A 25,409-nucleotide genomic window follows, 5' to 3' on the forward strand; every position below is an offset into this window, starting at 1 on the left:
CAGCCTCATGCAAGTGCTCCCTTTGTGTATTTGTGTGATCACTATCCATCAGTACACGCTAAGCTGTGTACAAGACACGGCTCTAGGTACCTGCACAAAAATACTCTCTCCAGCACACAGAAAAGCATCATGCCCCACCCCTCGCGGGCACACAACTGCAGCCCTGTAGGTGCGGGAAGGGGCACACGTGCAGACACACGTGGCTGACACGACTGCACAATTTTCCCATAAACTATTTAAGCTTCTCCGCCACCCCGGCCGAGCGCAGCCAGAGAAGACCCAAAAAAGCCCTCTCCGCCTCCCAAAAAGCTGTGTGCTCCAGGTGAGGCTCGAACTCACAACCTCGGCATTGCTCGGCTTTGTACTGCTGTATAAGTACCGCGCGCTAACCGATTGCGCCACTGGAGCCCTGACACCAACTCCTCCCGAACGGTTTATGAAGGGCTCGCCCAGGCCGGGCCCGGCCGTGACAACCGCGCGGCGCCCGGCCGCCCGCCGCGCCCTACGCCAACCGCGCGTAACGGCTCCGTGGCTGGACCGCGCGCGCGGGCCTCACGGGCCGCGCTCTCGCCGTTAACGGCCGCTAGCGGCGGCGGGGAAAGAGGGGAGGACGCTGTGCTGGCCCGGCAAGAGGGCGCCCCCAGCTACGGGACGGGGTAGAGCGGCGGCGGTGCCGGGGACAAAGCCCTCGCCCCCGCGCGTCCGCGGCGAGGCGCGCAGCCGGCCGCAAGGCCGGCAAGGCGGTGGCCGCCGGCAGAGCCCGGCCCCCTCCGCCGCGCGCGGGCGGGGCCTGTCCCGAGGGGCGGGGCGGGGCGCCGCCTGCTGCGGGGCCTCCGGCCGGGGCGGGAGGCCCGGGGCACGGGGGTGGGTGGGGGGAGACGACAAGCAAGCAGGCGGCCGGCCGCGTGGAAACGACACGCGGTTTTCCAGTGAAACGTGGAGAGGGAGAACTGAGCCGGGGGTTCCCTCAGGCAGCGTATGGCCTTGACACGGCTGGCACGGGCGGCCCTTGCCGCAGCTCACGGGTTTCTTTAAAAAAAGGGGCGTTACCGCAAAGCCACGGCGCCGACCGAAACGCGTTGGGGGCCCGCGTCGCAGGCGGGCGCGCACGCACGGAGGCCCTTGGGTGAAGGCGTTAGCTGCAGGCCACTACGGTTCATCTTCACCCTCGTTCACATTGGTGAGGAAACAAATCTTAGGCATCTGCCTGCTGAGCTTAGTTCCAAAACAAAGATAAAAGCAATTAATTGCAGTCACTAAATTACATGGTTATCCCTGGAGCGTCACTAGCCGTATAGCCTAGAGCTTTGCAATCTACTCAGAGCCACTTTGACTTTGAAAGTACTGCTTCCAAGTACGTGCTGCTTTACTGCCGTTGGTTGTGATACGAGAGATGTGCTGAAACTTTTGAACCAAGTAGTACAGTTAAATCATGATTCATTATTTATTACAGTTAAGTCATGATCAAATGATTTTAGATGGTGCTCAATAGAGCTAACCAAAAACACTGTTTTTATCCTGTATCAGTAATTCAACAAAGGATTGCTTTACCTTAAATTGACTTCATCTTACTTTAGCCCAAGCACAGAGAGTCTGTAACATAAAGACACTACATATACAAGATCTAATTAAACTGGTTGTTTCAATACCTGACAGTTTTGGCTTGCTGTTTTTTCAGAATTCAAGAATGGAGTAAGGTACTTGGATATGAAAATGATGAATAGATCTGAAAGACTGACATTACTTAAATAGAAACAACACAATGTGTATGTGATGTATTAATTGCTTAGAAATAGTTATTAAAAAAACAAAGCATAGCCTTATGCACATACTTCCTGTTAAAGAATACTGCTAACATGGATTTATTCTCCAGTCAGCTCTGTCACTTTCATTATGTGGCAGGAAAAGACTAAAAACAAAACTGACATCAGCAGACTTTTAAACCCACGTAATGCTCCAATATTGTTACGTGGTTGAGACAAAGAAATATTTTTTCTTTTTTTTTCCATCCACCATTAAGTATTGTCACCATACTTACTTTCCTAGAACTTGGACAGCTCTGCTGGGTTGCTGACATTATTATTAGAAAAACACCTTCCTTTCTGCATCTGCTTTTATTGTGGGCAGAGGAACAAGTTTTGGATATTTCAGTACGGAGTGCATGATTTTTCCACTACGGAACAAAAAGGGCTTGGATTTCCATGGCCTTTAAAACTGAAATATTAATGGCCTGGCAGCAGGTGACAGGCACTCACAGCCAGTTTTTAATAAACAGCAGTGATCTGCAACCACTCTGACATACTGAGTTATGTGTGACTTTATCCAAGCAATTGCTTCCTTCCCTATCTCTGATTCATAAATGAACTGCAACCTTTTGAGACTTGTTTGAATGGAGACAAGATGCTTCTGATTTGCTGCCAAGAAAGTTTTTTTGCTGTCAGTACTGTTACTATGAGCATTACTAAGAATGTGTTTCAGTCATGGGCACCACTGACAGGTGGAATAACATGTAGTTGCTGTATTTGACCATTGATGAAGGTGGCTGGCATACAGAAGGAAGAAGTGCTGTCAGTTATTTTCTTAGACCATCACATCTTACATCTTCACTTAGGTTTAGTTGGTATACCAGAAAACTGCAGCTGCCTTCTTTACCATTAGCAGTGGGGTCCTGCCACTAGCAAATAAAATGTGCTATACCATGCAAAGACTGCCGTGAACTTAATTTCATCCAAAAAGTGCTTTTTGGGAAATACAGAATTGTCAAGAAGAATCGTTACTGAAATTACAAACATACAACAGGTTCTTTATTGTAGAGTTAGCCTTAGGCTCAGGCAAGACGGAGGACTCCGTGAGTCTGCTTTTGATGTCTAGATAGATGGCAATGACTACGGTATTATTTTAATCAGCCTTCCCATAAAAGTAATGGCAATAGTGATGATTCTAGTAGATTTCATAGGATCTTTGACTCTTCTGTTGTGCTATTTGATTCACTTCTTTCTTATATTGATCCACACAGAGACTGAGTGCCCTTGAGAGTATGCTTATAAATGTAACAGTGAAATTTGGCCAGGTGAATTTGTATGTAGGTGGGAATACTGTACTTGGGCTCAGTAGCAGGTGTGTTGCTGATTAGAATTTTTATTTCATGCAACTCCAGCAACTTGAGAGTCTTCTATCCAGTAAATTATATAAATAAAGTTTTAATTTAAAAAAAAAAAGTTTGTTTATATTTGTGCTCAAAGCAAGGTTTAAAACAAACAGAAAAAGCCAGTATTAGCCAAAAATAGAATAAGGAAGAGTTTTTAAGCAGGTGAAATGGATTACTTAGTCATATCCTTCTCTTCCGTTTCCACTTTCCTCACAGAGTAATGAAAAAGGAGAAGTGTAAGTTAAAGCTTTCCTAATGCTGCAGAAAGTTATTTGCTTTCTTGCTTTCTGCTGCTTGCAGAACCTCCAGGTTTTCAGTTCAGCGTAGCTCCATTAGTGTAACCCCAAAGTAGATAAATCACAGTCTCTGGATTACACAGCGACAGAAAGGCAAAGCTGAAACAGTACTGAATATTTCTTCAAATCACTGATAAATGCAAACCTGCACTGGTGAAGATTTTTCAAAATACTTGTTAGCACTAAGTATGACAAAAAGGTTAACCTCTGAGTGTGTCCGGGTACAAGGTTTAAGAATCAGTTTTCACAATGCTATTTGCTGTCAAGAATAGAATGAGCAGCCTGGGGTGGGAAGGAGTCACGCTGTATGATCTGTTTCTCTCTCCCCTCCCTGGGAACTCTAAACTGTGCTAGTTCTTTATCATCACATCTTTAGGTGAATAAAATTAATATAGGGAATAACAGAAAGATGACCAAATGTATAGATCACTTCAATAGAGATAAAATGCTGGCCAGCAAACCTGAATACTTCTTCTAACTAGAAAAGTTGTGTCAAAATTTTTCGAATGTGTTTTTTGTTACCATATGCCGCTTGCTGGACACCAGTTAGTAAATTTAAGCCACTTATAGGTCTGGTGATTAGGGAAAGCAGAAAAATAGCCCAGGTGCTGAACTGAGTTTTTCCACTACCACTTTTTTCCCCCCACCCTCAATGCAAAAGATGAGTTATTTTTGTTTAGCAGGTTTGTGCTTCAGTAGTCTTGCGTGGCTCTGGCAGCAAAAAAGCTGACCAATTAGATTCATTACATTTGCATGAAAGTAAGAGTCTGAGCAGAAAGTGAAAGCAGAACTTGGGACCTGGCTTCTGGAGCTGATTTTGATGGTTGTGTGGTTGTGAAGTCAACTGCAAGGCAGACTGGCAAAAAAATCCAGGCCCCCAAGGCATACATATTTACTTCAGTGTCACAGAGACTGCAGCAGTGGCTTTCCTTTATCTTTCCCATACGCTTCACAGAAATGGGGTTTTCTGGCCCAGTACTTACAGGCTGCACAGAACCTTTTTTAGCCCATCTCACGGAAAAAGCGGTGTACCCTTACGCCTGTTACATGCATGAAAAGGCTATTAACTGCATTTTTCAAAATCTTTTTTGTTTCAGAACGTTACAGAAAATGCTATCCTGCAGTAGTGACCTCAGCTTCATACTAATGGTAAATTTTATGAGTGAACTTCGTTTGTTTCCTCTGTGAATGAGTCTGCCTGTGAGTTTTTCACATCTCACTGCAGCCACAAAATGGATTTACCAGCCTGTGACTGAGATAGTTTTCTCTGCAGATAATAGTACCTTGCATTCTACCTAGTGGAAAAAAAAGTAGAGACTAGGGATTAGGATGGGGGTTACAGACAGAATAGCCCTGCACTTAGAGCTGGCACATTAATTCCAGAGTGAACAAGGCTTGGCTCTATCTATTCCAGGATCTGTGGTTTTCCCTGCTGCGGCTTTGTACAAGCTCTTGGTTTTCATGCTGGACAAATGGAAATCCTGCTCTGCAATACATGTTAATAATGATGAGGCAGAGCTTTACAAAACCTTTGTGATTAAAAGAGATCGCCATCAGTTCTTCTGGTCCCACCACGCTAGGTCACACTCCCCTAGATAAAAACGTATTTTAAATGGAAGATCTCTTTTCTTCTCAACTAAATGGTGTGCCAGCAGCTTACAGTACAAAAGCACTGAAACGCTCCTGCCTGTAGGTCCAAAAACAGGAATAATGACTGTTTATATCTCACCACAGTCATTCTGATAATAGAAATTTCATGTGCTAAATAAATAATGTTAGATTTTTTTTTAATTCACTGAAATAAAAGTTGCTTTGTGCTTATTTCAAAGGAAAGTATTACCAGACTACCATTCTGATTATACTAGTGTAGCTAAACTGTAATTCCCTGTGTGGTTGTTTTTATCACAGAATAAATTGAGCTTTTTTGAGCAATTATATGAGTAGTTTAAACTAAACTTCAAAGTGATATAGTTGAACTTAAAGAAAAGAGAGACACCCTTCTACTTAGTGGAATAAGAGTGTGCTGTTACCTCAATCTTTGTTCAAACTCATATGTCAGTGTTTATTTTCCATAGGACAATTATAGTGGTATAAGCTAAAGAACTCCCGGATTTGTACCATTCCAGCATACTGATTCTTCAGTTCATCAGCTGAACTGCTTCATATACACAGGCCAGGGAGGATTTTCGGTTCATTTTTAAACAAATCGTATTATACCCATACGTAGCTGTGCCCTGAACATAACGTAGATGTAATAGGAAGACTAAGCTACGTCAACAGCAGCTAAAAAGCTCTAACATTTTGGAATGGCTTGAGTTTTTCATCAACCACCCACTTCGCGTATTCTAACGCTGATACGAAATATTTGTACGTTTACTTATTAAAATTGGGGGCAGGAGGAGCAACAGAGTGAGCAATCCTGTAGGAACTGTGTAGACATGGAACAGAAATTCGTGATGGAATAAAGAATAATACAGACCTGGATCTGAATGTGCAATGCCTAATAATTGTCAGTTTCTCGTTTGCCTAATAATGTGATGGCAACATGCTGTACTTTCCCAAAGGCGTCATAGAATCATACTCAGCTCTGTAACAAGCCCTGCTACAACAGTGACAAAGTGTGGATCAAATTAGAATGATCGTTTATGTACAGCGTCCTTTGGTTTCAAAAATGCAAGACTAAAATGCAGTCTTTCTTTTTGTTATCTGGCAGAAGAAGATCGCAGTGTTTTCACCCACGCTCTCTCAAACGTTCAGACAGAGAAGCTTAAGGGTAGGTGAGAAAAGGGTGGGTTCCATTATCAAGCCTCAGACGTATGGGAGGAGGCTGACAGGATAGGAAAAGAGATCAAATCCATAATCCTTGAATTTAGCCACCAATTGCAGCGTAGTGCCAAATGTAGTTATATCTGTATGAGCCATGTTGAGGCTTGCAGAGTAAACAATACTGCTATCTAAGCTACCTCTGAGTAGGACTGGGGCAGACTTTGACTCCCATTCACTGCTAGCACTGGTGAAGCAGCACTGGTTTTAGCAGCTCATGGTATCTCCTTGTTAAAAAGCAGGCAAGTTATAGTAGTTGGGAGACCTGCCCGGAAAAGGAGTCTTCACTCACAAGGGAAGACTACTTTGCTTCAGAGAAGATGTCTTACAGCCTGACAGGTTTCCATAGTGGTATCTTAAAGGGATGCAATTTCAAAGGTTTCTACATATGTACATGAAATTCTCCATTCACAATATTGGGTGCTTCAGAACGTATGGTCATACATTATAAATGTTATACATACACATGACTAGTACTGGATTTGAACTCTACCTGCATGCCTAATAGGAGCTTACAAAGTCTTGTTACACTCTTTCCTCTAGCCTGCCTTATCATCTCTACTTCCCCCCACTTTAACAAAAAAAATTTCACCAAACCTTTTTCATATCCCCATACTTACATCTGAATTTCCCCACTGCTGGGAGCTACCTTTGCTTTCATTATATATATACACGTGTAAATGCATACATTATACATAGTATAGTATACATAGTATATATATTTATGTATACATATATAAAAAATCTAAACTTTGAGTAACCGCTCTCAACTTGTGTTTAGCTTTGAAAACTGCTGTTTCTATATCAAGCTTGAAGGATGTGCATGCCCAAATCTTGCCCATTCTTCTAAGTCTCTCAGTTTGTCTATGTAACAAGGCAGTTCCCCTAGATAGAGGTAACACTCTAGCTGATGCGGTAAAGAGAATTAAGCAACCTCTTGTGAGCAAAATGAGTCTCAGATAAATTTTTTAAAAAATGCTAGTCAATTATTAGCCAAGCTGCAGGAGGACTAGTACTCTTTACAAAGTAACCTTTGGCTGATGGACCTGTCCTCAAGCCTGAAGACACCTCTCCTACCAACCAATCCCCTGAGCTCTGGGGTTAGAGTCACGTGCAGTTTGCTCACTGAAAGAGCACTCTGCAAACTCTAACTTAATCTTCCTCAAAAGTGTCATAGCTGGTGGACCATGGAGCTTCTTATAAATGTAAGAAAATGGATAGAAGAAAACAAAGCTGCCTTTTTGCCACCTGTGTGCAATAAACTGATGTAAGTAAATGAAGATTTTTTTTTTATCTAGTTCTTAGATATAAATATTCTTAGCTATAATAGGAAACTGCTAAAATGCTTGCATAGGAAAGTTTAGTAAGGAAGAGTAAGTTCCTCTCTGGCTCTAGTCAGAGTCAGACTGCCATTTTGAAAGACAGAAAATGCCTGAAATCTGTTTGTAGTAACTCCGTAGAAGCTGCTAAGGATCAACTTGAATATAAAATGTTTGTCATGATTCAAAGCCTCTTGTAGGCAACAGGCCTGATTTCAAGGGACTTTGTTTCAGGCCCTGTGACAATAAAATCATATTGATCAGATGGCATCCCATCCACAAATGTTTAAGATTTAGCTTACAAATTGATGCTACCATATTACAACCTTGAAACAGCTGCCCAAGTTGCTGAGAGTCATTCCAGCAGTACAGAGGACCAAAATATACAATCAAAAGTAGCAGGTCATATCACTTAAGGATATGGAAGGGGAGGGGTGCTGGAAGAGCAGCAGGGCACTTCCAGAGCTGTCCAGGAGGCAGGGTAGGACTCTGTTCAGTGAGAGGCTGATGAGGCAATGCTTGAGAGCACCTCAGAGCTATAAACTTTGTCCTGAATGTGACAGCTCATATAAGAAAAAAGGGTGGGCATTATGCAGTTTTCTAAAATGCATCTTTTCGGTGTCAAAGCTCATAAATAACTTGCAGTATAAATCATCCAGTGGGTGGCTCCTTCTAGTCATAATATTAGCAAGGATTTGTCAGTGATGTAGAGGTCAACATATTTTGTCCAAAACTCTCAATATACGCGAGATTTTCATAAGAAAGGCTTCTCACTAGAAAGAATAATATGACAACTGGGTTATGTACACTGATATTTGTTTAAAAACGAAGTGCAAAAAAAAATTGTTACAGAAAAAGCAGCAAAGGAGATGCCCGTTGCCCTGCACTGAAGTGCTATTCAAAAGCTGAATGGGCATATCTTCTACTGTAGGAGTGATACTAATTTCCGTTCGCAGGTGTAAGTGTTTGCTTTTCAAAATAATGGTTGCAAGACAAAAGCAAGGTAAAGGACACATCCTTAGTGAGAGGCCTATGCTGAACCTACAGCTGTATATTCCAACCGAGAAAGCACGAGACTTGTGTCGCTCCGATTGTTTCGCACCGGCGACAATGAAGAATGCGTCTTCTCTTTGCAAGTGCTTTCATTTCTTTCATTTTCAGAATCGTTTTTGCAAGCATTTTCTAAAGTGTAGCCATTTCTAAAGCTTACCAAAGCTGGTCATGTACAATTCTATCATTTTACAGTATTTTGAATATTCATATTTTCATTTATCAGTAAAATAAACCTTTTTGTTATTACTGCACTGTTCTGTACCCCCTGACAGCACTTCTGTGCAATCCTGAAGTAAAATTTCTCTGGAACATGAGACCTGTCGGAGGTTAGAAGGTCACTTAGATCCCTAAACAGTCAGTAGTGACAAGTCTTCCCCACAGCCATTACTATAAGCCACACTGAAACAGGGAACATTTTTCATGATAAAAATTGCATAGATTTCAAAAAAAAAAAAAAAAAACCCATGTCTTCAGTGTAACTTCTGCCTGTAAAGAAGAGAAAAATCATCTACTATATGAATTCTGAATCTCTCACCACCTGCTCCTGGTGCTATCGAAATGTTTTCAGGCTTTTGCAAAAGGTTTCAGGCAATTTACCAAGAAGTGACTAATAGATTTCTAACTTCTTTTTCAGAGGCTTTGGTCTTTTATGTACTGAGTACAGATGTATAAAGCAATCATCTCACTACCTCCTATATCACAAGACAACAGCCACTTCAAAACATCTAAGTAATTTAAGATCCTAAGTTTCAAAAGAGAATGAAAAGTTCAAATCTAGATCGTACAGCAAATCAATAGGACTTTTGGTCTCTACATTTGTTAGGACTTTCAAACTTTCATTCAGTTCTCCTTTAAACTGTTGAGAGCGTTAAAAGTTTTAAATACCTTTTTGGGATTTCATAATAAAATCTCAATTTTTGATCACCATCTGCTTAGAATTTTACCAAAGTCAAGAAAAGGATACAATGTAAGAGCTGCAATTTAACTGTATGTATTTTAATCACGTTATCTTGCAAGTTTAAGTACTTATTAGAAGGGCAGTCAGTGCAAAATCAGATACCTTGACACAGCAGATTTTTACAGTGCAGCAATGGCACTTTTAAAGCTGCTCTTAGCATTCCAGAATATGATAAAGATATCATAAAGATACCTCTCTGTGGTCATGGGATATCTGATTCTTCATGATTTTGAGAGGTTTTAAAAACGTTGCCTGCTGATAACGCTTTATTTATGTGATTGAGAAGAGAAATACAAGAGTATGTAAAACTTCAAAAAATAGTACATTGATTAGTACCTCAATGTAAAAATAAAATAATGCAATCAAGTAATTTCCACACCCTTGAAGCCTTTAGGACACTCTGCAAACTGAGTATTATTTGCCAAACTATTAGGCATACACCTCTAAAATCACAAGGAAGAAACACGGTTTGAGTTTTCTTCTTAGCTATATGCAATTACGTTAACTAGGCAACTTTATTTAACAGTATGGACAAACAGACCTCTTGGAATTCTTGTTTGTATTTGGTAGCTGGAATTTTTTGATAATCTCGTTATATAATTGGTAATGATTGGAATAATTAACCCATAGTTATCTGTTTATTATATAGAACTAAGCTAAACACATAAGGTAACAGAATTAATGGTAGATCTGCCAAATAGTTTAGCAAAAAAATTTTTAACAACAACAATTTGAGGGCAATTTTTTTCTTTTTTAATTATTGAACTAATAAAATTAATCATTTGAGTAAACTACAGAAGTTTCTATCAAATGAACTCATCTTAAAAGTAGGTTACAAGATATTCATAGATTACCTTTCTCTTACTGTATTCTTCAGCTTTCATTTTGCTATATTTTATGAATTATTAGCTATGTTGCTGCAGTTCTGGCTTTCCTGCTCAGCTTTACTTGAAAGGTTCATTAATGCAAAAGCATCTCAGTGTATCTTTGAAAATTGAATATTAAATCTTCATGGTACAAACAGCTGTGATTTCAGTTCCTTCTTATGGAATGTTGGCTTGAAGTGAAGTGCCATAATTTATACAGCTTCCTACAGTGACAACGGCCAATTTAAGTATTGTAATCTAATTTAACTCTGTAGGCTTTTATTTGACCAAGGAAATGTTTGTCAATGTTACTTACTATTTTTTCTTTACTAACCCCTACTGCGTTGCTCAGTATCATTTAAATGCTCTTTGAAGTAAACATGATTATGGTAGCAGAGCAAACATATGTGTTCAGCAGTTCAGAATAATTCATACTCTCTCAACTAAGGCTTACAAGGTGCTGACGAAGAGGCAAGTTGGTCTTCCCTCCCTCTGTGGCTTTCTGCTGCCATCCCCTGCATTGCAGGGGAGCATAGCTCCACTGCTTCTGTGTCACTAAGATCTCCCGTTAGCCACCGTATCACCCAGAATCTCCTCACTGAGAAAAATAGGAGTCGACATCCTTCAGCATGCATGTCAAAGTGAGATTTAGGAAATTGCGGATCATAGTTAACCGGCCTGGCTTATAGGGCTTTTTGCCACACACAGCAAATGAAAAATTGCTGCCTTACCTCAGTGCCAGTGTTCTGGTAGATAATAAGGGTGTTATCTAGTCTTTGTGACCAAGGGAAGCACTCTTTGGGTGTCTTAAGAGTTACCAAAGAGTTACCATCAGTTACCAGTCAGTTTCACAAATGTTCTCAAAGCATTTTTAAAAAAAAAGAACTTTATGTGCAATAAAGAATGCCATGAGCAGAGGCAGCTTTAAAATACCATTTTTCTTTTCTAGGCATCGCTATCAATTAAATGTGATGTTTGTTGGGGGGCCAAATGAAAGGAAAGATTATCATATTGAAGAAGGAGAAGAGGTAACCTATAAGTTATTTACGTTTTGCTGTTTTAGTTGATCTGTATGATTACAATGCAGCTACTTTTGATACTACAGCTACCGATTAGCAATGCTGAGCTCAGTGGTGTTGTATTTATTAGAGCTATTCAAAGATTTAAACAGAACCGTGCACCATCTGTGCTCTTCCTTTGAAACAAACACTTGATGATATCAGATCTATTTTCCTACAATTCATTTTCAACAGGAAGCTAGAGAAAATGTTCTGACTGCATCAAAATGTCTCATTTCAACATTTTGGAACAAAACTTTGGAAAGAAAAGGATGTTCTTAAAGTCATATTTTGTTATAGAAGATCTGTATTTCAAAAGAGCAATTGTGAAATTCAAAATGAAAATTAAATATTTAGATTGGCCTGAAGTTACATTTTTCTAGACTTTTTGCTCATGAAAAATATCAGCATTTTCAGCTTTCATTCAGTTTTGGAACGATAAGAGTGGAATCATTAAATATTTTTCAAAACAACCCTCTTTTCTGCACATTTTCTGTATCAAAAGAAAGCCTGCATCTCACTGCTTTGAGCCATTGGGCCAAGCGCAGGATATACATACAAAGAGTAAAAACCTATCAAAATTTACATCTGCTTTGTGTTGCCTTTATCCCAGAAGTTGTCAGCTAGCCCTAAGGACTTCTCTGCGGTACTCGTACAGAGATATCACAGCTGGCTCTGAATGAACCCTAAGGGAAAGGAGAAAGTGAAGGCTGGAAATAAAAGATTTCAGGGTGGGAGAAAATTGTCCTCGCTTCTCTGCAGAATAATTAACTTTCATGTAATTCTAACAGAATTTGGCCACTTAATTCTAAGTACCTTTGAAAATCCAGGACTAAACATCTGCACAGTTCAAGGCAGATGTGAGTCAAGTTCAATCTTTACTTTTAAAAAGAAACAAAATTTTGTATTTACTTAGCATTGAATCATTTCTCACAAAAAAAAATTTCACAAAAACTTTTATTCATTTTCTGTTATAATTGTATAATATAGTATTTCTAGTCATTGTACCTGTACTGTTCTGAAAGAGCAGGTGCTAGCTTCTCACTGTTCTGACTCCTGCCAACACTGCATTGCCATAATAGTCTTACAGGCCACCATCGGCTGTCAGGCCAGGCATATCTTTACCATCTCATCCCTCCCTACATCTCCCAGTTCATCCTGCATAGGTTTGGTCTTTAATCAGTTCCTGTCCTGTTTTGTTTTCAAAATTTGTCCTCTCATTCCCTTAAAATGAAAGTAAGATTACCACCATTTTGGTCAGGTGTGGTTTTGTTTTGTTTTTGTTTTGTTTTTTTGCAAGATCTTCATGTGTTTGAGAGGAGTTTGACGAACCTTTAATAAGTCTAATTCTATTATATGATTTTCCAACAACACAAAAAGTTAGTCATATTAGTAGAGGCATGATTCATATAAGCATTAGTGAAAATTTACTGTGCTGCTGCATCCAGCTATGTATCAAAAAATTAAGTATCGATACATTAATACATAGTAATTTTCCCCGCAATTACTTAGTGATCACAAATGGAATTATGGAATTGTAATTGTAAAATTCCCATCATGGATCTCATTTGCACTCCTATAACATAAGAGAATTAGCAATATACACATCAGAAGTGCTGGTGTGAGGTGTTGGCCCTTTTTGTCTGATTTTATGTAGATTGGGCGTAGTCACACGCTGCACTTTACCATAGGATTTTACCAGATGCATTTGCACGTTCCTGTGATCTAACTAATCTTTTAAATACATGTCTTTTCATTAGAGAAGGCTGGCAAGGCACAAAGTTTCCCAATAAAAGAGCATATTCCCAAGTTAGACTTGGATTTGATTGTTTTTTTCTCCCACTGTGCCAGAAAGCAAGAAACACGCAGACTGCTATTTATCACTGCAAGCCCATCCTTCCCCTCTATAGTCTGTCATTTCCCGTAATGAACCTATAATGAACTTAGTTTTCAGAGCTACTGAAATAAAAATGATAGAATGTATTTTCTGCTTGATATTTCATTAATAACAAATAAGATGATAATAATTTTAGCTGTTTAGCTGTATATGAGCTGCTCAGTTCAGCTCATTATTTCGGCAGGCAAAAGGTCATTTTTAGTTCTAAGAGATCATTTGAAGCCCCAAATATAGGAATCCTGTTAACAAGCCAAATCATGAAGGCAAAAACCCACAATCCTTTTGGTGATGCTATCCTACCGGTATTGTTCTGTCAGAGAAAAAAGTTGGTTTGGAAAAGAAAGTTAATTTTAGGATTGTTTATAGCTGTTCAGTCATTTTTTTCAGGCCCGTGATCACACACGGCTTATCACGTCTCCTGTAGCACAGCTAGCCTAATGCTTGTCAGCCCGCAGTTTGCAGCAGCAAGGGGTTCACGTGTAGAGATGAGGACTTAGGAAGGTCTTCCCATTCCCAAACTGTTCTCTGCTGGAGCCTTTAAAGTGCAGGTGTATTGGGAAGATCTGTTCTGACTGGCTAATTATAAGAAAAACTGGAGGCTAAATTTGGAATCTCTTCAAGCCCTTTGAGAAATGTCTCCTAAACATTTAAGTGAGACTAAAACAGTGGCTAGTCTCAAACAATTTTTTTCCTGCCCTAAGCTAGCAGGAGCTTCCCGAGAATTTAACTTGACATTTTCTTCCATTGTCATTTTCTGTTCAGTACTCCTTGTTTGCCATCCTTCTGCACAGAGGTACTGTCTCCTGTGCTTGGGACACTGTTTTACATCATACAGATTTTATAAATAACACATTTTATAAATAAACTTATTTAATTTATAAATAAGTTATCTGTGGCAGACCTGATAAGGTGCTCAGCTCCTTGTAGGTATGTTCCAGGTACCAGGGAAGAGCCCTAGACATACTTTTGTCTCTTGCTCTTTTTTTCATCATGCCAGAACGTTTGTGACAAGAATAGTTAAGGCTCACAGATTTCATGGTATTTTTACTAGCGTTTTAGCTTACTTGCAAAACATGAATGGGAAAAAAGCTGTAATCCTGTCTTACAAATTCATCATATAACTTCCCAGAAATGTCTAAAGTGACAACTGAAGGGGCTGGTTTTGGAGGAAGTTAATGGCAGATAAACACCATGATCATAGCAAAGCTTAACTATAGTAAAAATGATTTCAGATTTTATTTTACTGAATTGTATGGGTTGCTTTGGAGGAAGATGGAATATGCTTACAGTGAAATCTAGGATCACAAAAGTAATTAGGGCTCCTGAATCTTTACTCACTTCAGTCTACCACTTAAGCACAATGAGTTTCAAATTACCGCCTTTGATTTCTTAACAATTTCTGTTCTCTTCGCACCTGATGTTGAATCTACGTAAAACAGTGCAGTTCCATGCAGAGAATTCAAATCAGCCTTTAATCTGCCACCTGCAACACATTTGCATTAGCCTGATATTCCACTGAGGTTTAGAAGCCCTGCTTGTTATTGTGCTGTATAGATTTTACCCTAAGTGCTCACAGCACCTAGGTTTTTCCTATGGATGTACATGCAGCCACCTAAGTACTGACACAATGGTATAGGCTGGAGCCCTTACTCTGCAGCCCTAAAAAGGATTCTCAAAGCAGAAATTCCCTCTTCTCTGAACACCTTGGCCAATCCTTTCAGCTTCCTGCATCGTATCATATCCATACACATTGTCTGTGTATATTTTCCACACCATCTACTTGAGATATGAAGTCTTGCTCTGAAACATGATACAGATTTGAAGTCGCATCTGCCACAGGTGATCTAAGTTTTCTAACGTGAGCTTTGACTTCTCTTTTTATTCTCCCCACCCCATCACATACACAACACAAATGGGACTTGGCTCCAATTTCTGACTAATCACCAGCTTACATAAAGCCTAGCCCCTTCCTCTGGCTTATTCTGCTCTCTATTCAGCACGCTTTGAGAGACTCAGAAGTTAGTTCTCCCTTCATATTGTATGGGGGACCTTGAATGCCTAAGGAGGGGGAAAAGGGAACAGGATGAGCATTCCAGTAGGTGGTACTGTAGCATTCATCTCTTAGCTAAAAGTGTGAAACCTTTTTGCTCCTTTACTTTTTAAAAACACAAAAAACAAAAAACACAAAAATCTGAGAACTCTTTACGTATTTTAAATTAAAAAAAACATCTAATACAGAGCAACAAGAGTGGCGATCCTTTTGCATCAGAAGGAGATTGCACCTTCGGAAGTAAGTTTGCCACATAAAAGTGTTGGGATGAGTCTTGGCACCGATACACGTTTCACAGGTGACTGATGCAAATGAGCAGAACACCTGCCCTCCCCCTGACACACAGAGTTTTCTCTGCCTTCCTCATCAGCTTGCCTTCCAGACTTCTGAGGGCTAAAAAAACCTTTTGATGAGAAAGGGAGAAAATTGTTTTCCTGTGCTCATATAGATCAGTTACTACTGAAGTCTGGAGAACACCCAAACTCTACTCCCATATCAGAATTTGATTTACTCTGCAAATTGATTCAGTGCTTAACAATCTGACAGGCAATACAAGCCAATGACAAGCAATATGCCGAGTCAGAGCCTAATCCCACAAGGGGCTGAGCACTCAAAGTGCACTGCAAATTGCAGATATCTTTAGAAGTCCATGCAAGCTCACAGCCACAAGAGTCAGCACAGAGCCCTGGGCTACTACATCTAGGCACTGTTTGATGTCAAAGGTGTATCTAAATTAGCAAAGCCTACACTACAATGCTGCAAGTAAAATAGAAGCGAACTTATATTTTAATTGGCATCAGTAATCCAGTTTAAAAAGATGAGTTCCCCTCCTACATGCTTCCTTCTTTACTCTGTTAGGACCCACATATCTGGATAAAGGACTATTACAGTTCCCACAACCTTAATATGGCGGGGATGACACTGCTTTTTTAAAGGCAAAGTATCCATACTTTCTACTCCCCCAGGAAAATGATCTGTCCAAGACAAGCAACCTCTGTGACTCATATACAAAAGGGAAACGTAAACTCCCACCTCTCTGCACTGCCGCCCTTTTTCTCTGCAAGGGCCAGTCAGTCTGCATAACTGGGTGAAATACCTCTCTATAGACTTGATAGTGATTTAGCACTGGCCATGCTGCCTCTCATTGCAGCTTAATACAATACTGTATGGTTTGAAGCATGATGAATAAGGGTGAGGCAAACACAGGAAGGAAAATGCAATTCTCCTACAATAATAAGAAGAATTTAAGAGAACTTGGACAAAAAAAAAATTGTCTCAGTCTTGAGGGGCTTTCAATTTCGTTTTCAGACGTATATCTGCAGCTTTTAATGGAGGCATTCAGCAATCAGCAATTTTGAAAATTTTATGCTTCGTATAAAGAATGACTTCTAGGTGGCTTATAACTTTTAGAGGTCAGATGAGAATTAATAAGGAGGCAGAGGAGTTTTTAGTGTAATACAGGAAGGTGCCACATAATAAGTAAGAAAGCTAGAAGAAAGACAAAGGTCTGGGAAAGAGACAATGAAGAAAAGAATAAATTGTATAAAGTCAAAGAAAATATTTATAAATAAGCATATTTCATAATAAGAGGGATGAAAATACTTCTGAACTTCATTTCTTCCTTCAGCCATATACTTCATCCAGAAAGACAAATCTTGCTTGATTTTGACTTGTTATGCAGTAGTGATGTACAATTTGTAAGTTTTTTTCTGCAAGGATACAGCTATTATTACATATAGCAAGAAGCATTATGCCATCAATAAAATGCTAACAGAGTAAAAATGTTATATAGATTTCCTCAACTTTTAGTACTATTGACCCAGCACCCATCTCTGCACAGAAATGAATTACACAAGTATCTCAGCTGTGTGTTTTTCAGCTCATTGCACACTGGGTGAAAGAACCCTTCTTTGGGGATAACACTATCAAGGAGAACAGATACCAAATCCATTACCCCAGTAAAAACAAACCAATTAGGAAAGCTTATATTTTTGGACAGCTTTACTACTTCTGCCTTACTGTATACATGCTCACACAGGCACATGCACTCACACACGTATATAGGTACATAGGTATACAAGCACACACACACACACACACCCCAGTGCTTCCTTACTCAGGTCTTGGGTTTTTTTGAGGGGATACTTAGGAAATGGTTAGATCTGCCCACAATGCAAAGTTCAGTAAGCATTTAGAAAAAAATAACATTCCAATAAAAAGACACTAGAATGCTGTGTTACTAGATGGTCCTATGAAGTAGGCACAGACCATAACTCATTGAGACATTAAACAGTCTCTCAATAGAGAAATAATTTTCTCAATAAAAGTTCAGAGCATAAGCACAGCAGTAGATTGAATAATTACTGCCACTTGTATACATCACAGTGACATCAGATAATTTATGGATGACAAACACTCAGACATTTTTCAAAAAAAAGTTTGGAAGGTAGTATTTACATTCAGATAGAAAAACATTCATTCGCAATTTGCAGCCCACCTCACTCCTCCTTTCCAACTACAACACAGTTATTTTAATTCAGTATTCAGTATTGTGTTAAGCATCTTTCCTTACGACTGTGATGCTCTGCTATTGAGCTGAATGGCCCTCCGCACCCCCATCTTTTATTCGCAGAAAGATGCTTATCCATGTGATTCATGGTCACAAGCAGCATAAATTCTCCCTCCGTTGTTAGATCCTCATCCTTTCCCTCATCAACATACCTGTGCAAGTGTTCAGTAATAGCGCTCTCAGGAGTAGTAGTTAGAGGGTATATATACTACTACAAAACTCAGCACTGCAGAAAGGATCTTTCAATTTCTGCATTGCCAGTGCCTTATTACCAAGGGCCTCTGTGAAAATCAGTGTCAGAATCTTACGTTCTTAGATAAGATGACTCTTTTTGAAAGGAAAGAGACAGCAATTCTCCACTCAAATCATTTTATGCTGTACAATGAGCAGCCAGCCTTGCCTGAGGTAGTCTGTAATAAGGGCTACTGTAGCATTTAATACAGTCATTCATTCTGTCAGTCAGTCATTCTCAGTAGCACCAGAGAAAATGACAGGAAAAGAACACAGGAAAGTGGAGAGCGAGAAGAATAAATAGCCTGACACTGTGGCCATCTGGACAAGAGTTATAATTTATCCACAGTGATGTCCCTAACACAAGGTGAGCCTCTTTGCTCATGTAAGGGCTCTCAGCATGAGCTCTTTTCCAGTACCTCATTTTCAGTTCTCTCTACCGTTCCATTCCTTTGGCAGTATATTTATTCTTGTGTTCATAATGCTGTTCCTTGAGGTCTCAGAGGTGTGTATCAATCGTGCAACTGCTTTGCAAATAACTTTGATTTCAGAAAATGATTAAGCTTTTCTAATATTGGAAAAAGTTTGATTCAGGGTTTGTATGAATTTGGTGCTGTTTTCCTTCCTCTCCTTATATTTGTTCACTGCTTTATTTCCAGTTTGCTAAAATTGTAGTGAACGATTATAAATAAGATTATTTTCATTATAGTTCTAATTTATAATCAGGCCTGAGATAATTTCAGCTACACTAACAACTGCATGAATTAATCTGTTTCATTTCTAGATGTGACAAACAGGACACACAAAGCAGACAGAAGCTTGGCAGAGAGCGGCAGAATAGACAAAGTAAATTTGGCTTTTTAAAGTGTTATTGCTCTGTTTTATATTGAACGAGAAAAATTGTGCTCATTATTCCAGGTCAAAAAGGAACCTGCTTACAGATAATAGCACAGTTCTGCCATGAAACGGGAGGCTAGGTCTGAGCACCTGAGGGCCCCCACAAAGCTACTCTGGGATTATATACTCTGGGAATAGCAGGATTGTGAAAAGGTCACTGACGAAAGAATTATGGGTTCAGTGGTTCTGTCCTTACCTAAGCTTAGGCCATAATCCTGTTATATACACAGTAGCAAGAGGAGCAGCTGCTGCACGGCTTCGAAAGTATCCACAATAAAGCAGATCAGCTTGTAAATGGACAAGAATTCCCACGTAGGAAAACATATTAAAAATGAAAACATGCACCCAAAAAAACTGGGCATAGTCAGAGTTTAGCTGGAAAACCGACATTTAATTTCACTGAATGTAACAGTGAAGACCCTGCTACAACTGAACTGAAAAACGACAAAAATGCAATTTTGAGTACAGTGCAATTAATGAATTAAAGTCCCAGCCCTACAGAGAGTAGTCCCCAGGAGCAAAGACAGCAGAATGGAACTCCACAGGGTTCACAGAAGAGCTCCTTAAGCAGCCAAGGACCTCCAGGATAGATTTGCAAATGTGTGGGGATAATACAGATAATACATACTTTGTAATATTTTCGAAAGCAACTGAGGCTGTTAGAAAAAAATCTCTATAAATATTTGCAATCACAGACTAAATATCTTTGCGATTTTCATGTACAGAACATGAAGAAAAATAGAAACTGTATAGATCGTTTTGTAGTGGTTGCTTTAATGTTGCTTTTCCTGTTCCTTCAGTTATTTTACCAACTGAAAGGACATATGTGTTTGAAGATAATTGAAAATGGGAACCACAGAGACATTGTCATCCGAGAAGGGGAGGTAAAACGGGGTTCTTTTTCTGTTACTGTTGCACATAGATATGTTAAATGAGTATTTTATTAATTATTTCAAAATCAGTTTAATCACTGCTGTGTGAGAGATGGCACCAGGATAGAAGAGAATTCAGTATTGCAAACTCCCTGTCACTCAAAGCAAACTGCAATACACCCTGTCTGTTCAACATTTCAGTGATGAGCAGAAATACCTGAATGAGCATCCCACCTTCTGATGCCAGTTTACAAAAAAATGAGTCAGGAGCAAACCAGAAAGAGTTCTTGTTCTCCACCTTGGCACAGAATCTGCAATGTGACTTCAAGCTAATTAAAGTAGATCACTTTTTTTTTTTTTTTTTAAAAAAACGTGCTGCCCGGTTAATACTGCCCCTCTCCCCTACGCTCCCTTAGATAAACTACTTGAACATAGACAATTTAAAGATTTTTTAGCTGTTTCAACCATCTTGTTTCATCCTCACAGCTAGCCTTCACAACACAAGAACATGTTTAAAACAGCTATTTATGCAAAAAATATATCCAGCTATATTCAATCTAATATTCAAATAGTTTTTCTTATAATGGAAGACTTCCTAAAACATACATTTCAATGCTACTAACGAGTCTAGCTAGATGTTTTACTTGAGCATAAGAACTTACTACAAGGTATTAGCTGTGCTACTGCTACCGTTCATTATTACTGTCACTAGCTTGAACTACATTCAGTCTTTGAAAGAATTAAGTATTAGCTGTAATGAGGTTAGCTTTTAAAAGGAAGGATATACACTAGTCTGAATAGCTTGATGTCACTAAAAGAAGCACATGACCTTTTCAATGAAGAAACAAATCTAAGGTTTCAAACCAATAAACATGGAAATTCTGATAATGCACTTCACACTTCAGAAGCGCATCTATGTGAGATCTTGGCATGTACCAGAAACATTAACGAAAGGAAACACGCAGTGTCCTTAGTGAGAAGACTGGCAATATTGTAGTGAGGCAGTATCATTAGTGCTGCCTTACAGACAGAGAAACCGCAATGACTTGCCCAAGCACAGGTAAGAAATCCATAGCGCTCACAAAGAGTGCAGACTTACCACCTTCCTACATAGTCAGACAGCTGTTAGAAAAAGACGGTAGTAGACATCCTCCCCCAACCAACCATCATTATTCCCTTTCTCTCACTTACATAAGCATCCCATCATATTTATTAACTATCCAATACTTGCTGTGCTGGAGGAATACGCATGGGCAATTAGTTTAGAAATTTTGAGCTGGCAACAAACTTTCTTTCAACTTCAATTTCTACTGCTCAGAAATTCCAGTAATGTTCTAGATTCCTGATAGCGTGACTGGTTGGATTTTACTTGCGGCTAGCAATGATAGCGAAACTGGGAGGAGAGCCCTCACTGCCACAAAGGCAATGCCAGTTGCTGAATCGATGGCTAGCATTCACACAGCACCAGCCTGAGAGCTAGAAACAGCATGTGCTTGGCTGGTGCTACAGGACGTGGGCTCAGCTGCACAGGAGCAACACCGTATTAACAAGGAGAAGGAGAAAAGTGGGAGAGCGTACAGAGGACTTTTGGGGGAGGAAGGGCAAAGGAACAACCCAAAGAACAATGTCTGTCTAACACAGATTCTCATTTCTTTGTCTGAACAGATGTTTCTCCTACCTGCTAGGATACCTCATTCTCCCCAGAGATATGCAGACACTGTGGGTCTTGTGATTGAAAGGGAAAGATTAAAGACAGAAATTGATGGGCTCAGGTGAAGTATAAGTTGTTGGTTAATCTATTAGGATTCATAATTTCAGTACAATATTGTATTTTATTTTCCTGATCATTTTTACGATTCATGCCAGCAATTCTATAGTAATTTTGTCTGCACATGTATTTATCTATATGTATATAAATAGAGAGCTCATTTAGCATTTAGTTTAGTCAAACAAGCAACATGTTGAAATGTCTTTAAATGTATGCTGTGGTCATAGCTAGGTACCTATGTGCTGTCTACTACTACCACCTTAAATTTTAAAATCTCAGAGTTCCATAACAACACCGATCAAAAAAGATTTCCGGTCAATTTTGGCAAGCAGAACATCCATTTCTGTGTAAATACTAAAAACAAAAAGATGAAGAAGAGCTTTCTTGACAAGTGCATTGAAAATTAAAAACAAAAGTCAATTTTCTTAACACTAACCCCTCTATACGGTACACACTTCCACCTAGCTTTAATTGCCTTATGAGAATGATATCTTCAAATAAATACAAGTTTTATTTTTTATTTTAGTGGGAACAGGACTGAGCCTTGTTCTGTGGTCATACAGAATTTTTAAGTCTAAGGAGGCAAGTCACTGCAGTGACAACTGAGTTAGACAAGCTCTTTTGGTATTATCTGGATAGGACTGACCAAAGTGAGTTACAGCTACTCATGTAATCTATAAAGGCTTAAAAGTACAGTAATCTCTCTAGTATACCACTTTTTTCCTTTTGCCTACAGTTTTGAACTTTACGTGGAACATGTCACAGCAGTCAGATCGTGAATTTGCAGAGCTAGAAAAATATTTTTATATTCAAACAAAGAGGCTAAAAAAAGAAATGAGGAAGTGCGAAAGGGACCGTTCAAAAAGTCACCTGAATAGATTGCAAGCTAAGATAAATTTAATTCATTTGAAACATTGTTCTGTGCATTTGTCCCTTTTTTCTTTTCTTTCATAGTAGTTCTTTGAATCACGAGCACTTGCATTATTAAAAAGATATTTAGGGATCGAAACAATTGATCAGTGACTCAGAAAAAAACCATGTTTATTTGTACTGAGGAAACATAAGTAGCTTTAGGTAACTTTAAAATAAACTTCTGTCTTGCATATGAAGTTTGTGAATGTATGAGTTAAGGAGATGCTGAATGGCTTTTAAGGATCCCAGGCAGGTCTAGGAATTTGGAGTCTGATTTAGTCATGCTCTCATACAGATACTAAACTAACTAGAAACCACAATGACTCGCCCAAATGCAGGTAAGAAATCTGTAGCACTCACGAACAGTGCAGACTTACCACCTTCCTACATAGTCAGACAGCTGTCTGAAACCATCTGAGTTTCAGGGGGAAAAAAATAATTGTATTGCAAAGCACACACTTAATTGAAAATATCTAATCGGGTACCTGAAAATAAAGCACTTCAAGGTTCTTAGTGCCTGTGTTTTCATAGTAACATTGCGAATAAAGGCACCTGAAATTTTGGAAGTGAACAATCATTTTGTACTTTTGGGGCTGCACTGGCTTTTTGTGTGCTCCTAGGAGAGATGGGGAAAGTGCAAAGTCCTCCTAAACTCTTTTCCTATCTGAGACATTTGTAACATCTCTCTTCTCTGTAGATTCTCTGGCACTCAAAATTTGTGCTCACATTGCAGCCTTTTCCATATTGGAGGCATTAACAAAGTCACTATTCTACCTGACTAACCTGTTTTTGGAAAACGTGAGGAAATGGGGAGCTCATAAGAAGTTTCAGACAATATCGATATGCATACATAAGACAGATAGGAATACACAAATACACACCCATGCACAGTATAATCATAAGCCTTGTTTTCCCTCTTGAAACACAAATTCCAGTCACTTTAACCCAAAGACAACATAGGACCTGTCTGCAATCACTTGCAGTGATGTACTGGAAGATCAGTTCCTTGCCTGTCCATGAAGTCATATTTTCCTGAATCTCTAGGTAAAGTTCATATTTGCTATTCCATAGATTACAGCAAGCTTGATCTGTTGATCTCAGCACTGTTTATTTATTTGTTGAGACATAAAATAATGCAAGTGAAGCAATAGATTCCTCTGCAGCGGAGCAAACTAAATAATACTTCCCAAACTTACGTAACTGAAGAACCACCCAAACTTTTGCAAACAAGCCACTGTATGTTCAATCAAAGCATGCATGGGCAATAAGCAAGCTAACAAGTGAAAGTTAGTAGTCCCAAAGGGTTATGGCCCAACTCAGTTTCTAAAATTAAATCCTAAAAGTTTGCTAAAGGGATTCAGTGATTTATCCATGGTTGCTGAGCAAAACTGCAGGGCCTAGATGGACATTTAAGGCACCTTACCCACAGGTCAGCTGATGAGGGGAATACACAGCCTCCCAAAAAAAAGCATACTTCAGAGTAGAGTATAGCAGGCTTGAGAGTATCATAGTAATTCCATATTTGCACGCATGAAGTAGCTATTTTCTTCAAACTGCCTGATCAGTTAGTTAATAAAAAGATTGACCAATGTTTTTATTTCTCAGGTACTATGTTGGAGAATCAACTAACGTCCTCTTTGAAAAATGGTTTCACTGTGAAGATCTTGGCACTCAGCTTACACCAATAATTCAAGAGTAAGCTTTTTTATTTGTAAATTCCAAAAGAACAGTTAAAATGATCTAATAGGTCTCTATCAGTCTGACTTCTATACTTCATTTTCTATTCTGCTGATTTTTTACATAGACTTGTTAAAAGTTAATTACTGCTCTACAAACTGTTAATCATATCTTGTATACCTGAAACTAATTAAAAAAGCTTTCCAAAAAAAAAAAAAAATTCAAACGTTCCCCACATCTACTTGGAACACACCTTATGAACAAGTAGGAGTACATTCCTGCTAAATATAACAGGAATTAAGTGAAAATTTAACACTATTTTGTTACCAAGTTAACTGGGTAGAGCACTTAATTGCCTTAGGGCTTTTTTGGATTTCTTTTTGACTCTGATTGCTTGCCTTAACTATTTTTTAATCCATATTATTCATGGATAATCATGGCTGTGGCAAATTTGCTAAAGACTGCGAAAAGCACCTGTCTTCCAGGAAACGTTATCAATTATCTGACTGATTTGTTACTTTAAGTGGTTGCTAAAGGTAAAGTATGGTCCAAACAAAGTTTACAAGGGTCAAGCAAAGAATAATCAAGAACAGCATAACATCAGAGTCGGAAACTGTATAAGGACATGAATTTTGTAGTGACTTCTAACTAAACCCTTTGTCAATTAAATTACTATAGTCCTACTGAAAACATACAATGGTAGCCGAGAATCTGGCCTGTATGTTTTTTCAGCATAAAACAATGGCCAGCACTGCTGTCTAACCTCTGTTAACCTACAGAACATGAACATGAATTTTTACCCGCGCTTAATCTTTATTATTTCAGGTTTTTCAATTCAAGACAATATCAAACTGGAAAACCAAATCCAGGTAACTTAAATTAATTTCAGAATTAAAGCAATTATTGTATCTGACTGAACAGCAATGACTCTGTTCACATAAAATGACTTGGAGTTTCTGAATTCCAGCCCCCCCCCCCGATTATCTATTACTTTGGGAAGTAATTCCTTTCATTT

General features: G+C 39.1%; 1 protein-coding gene and 1 non-coding gene across 15 annotated transcripts in view; one reads left to right on the top strand and one right to left on the bottom strand.

The window, feature by feature from the left end:
• Window positions 1–314: 314 nt before the first annotated feature.
• TRNAI-UAU (transfer RNA isoleucine (anticodon UAU)) lies at window positions 315–408 on the bottom strand. The gene is made up of 2 exons: window positions 371–408; window positions 315–350 (listed from the first exon to the last, which is right to left on the bottom strand). It is a non-coding gene; the product is annotated as a tRNA-Ile (tRNA).
• Window positions 409–7,302: 6,894 nt separating this feature from the next.
• HAAO (3-hydroxyanthranilate 3,4-dioxygenase) overlaps window positions 7,303–25,409 on the top strand; it is a 69,047-nt gene continuing 50,940 nt past the window's right edge. For 13 of the 14 annotated variants that reach the window (XR_011140395.1, XR_011140396.1, XM_068939696.1 and 10 more), the window contains exons 1-6: window positions 7,363–7,534; window positions 11,413–11,491; window positions 19,966–20,049; window positions 21,703–21,809; window positions 24,323–24,412; window positions 25,220–25,263. Coding sequence is in view for 12 of the 14 variants with exons in the window: in XM_068939696.1 (XP_068795797.1) it covers window positions 7,455–7,534; window positions 11,413–11,491; window positions 19,966–20,049; window positions 21,703–21,809; window positions 24,323–24,412; window positions 25,220–25,263 (484 nt within the window). In the remaining 2 variants the exon portion in view is untranslated. Of the gene's footprint in view, window positions 7,535–11,412; window positions 11,492–19,965; window positions 20,050–21,702; window positions 21,810–24,322; window positions 24,413–25,219; window positions 25,264–25,409 lie in introns of all 14 variants that reach the window. The other variant, XM_009668910.2, reaches the window with a different exon arrangement.

Source organism: Struthio camelus, chromosome 3 (genome assembly GCF_040807025.1).
Source record: "Struthio camelus isolate bStrCam1 chromosome 3, bStrCam1.hap1, whole genome shotgun sequence".
Taxonomy (NCBI): Eukaryota; Metazoa; Chordata; class Aves; order Struthioniformes; family Struthionidae; genus Struthio; species Struthio camelus.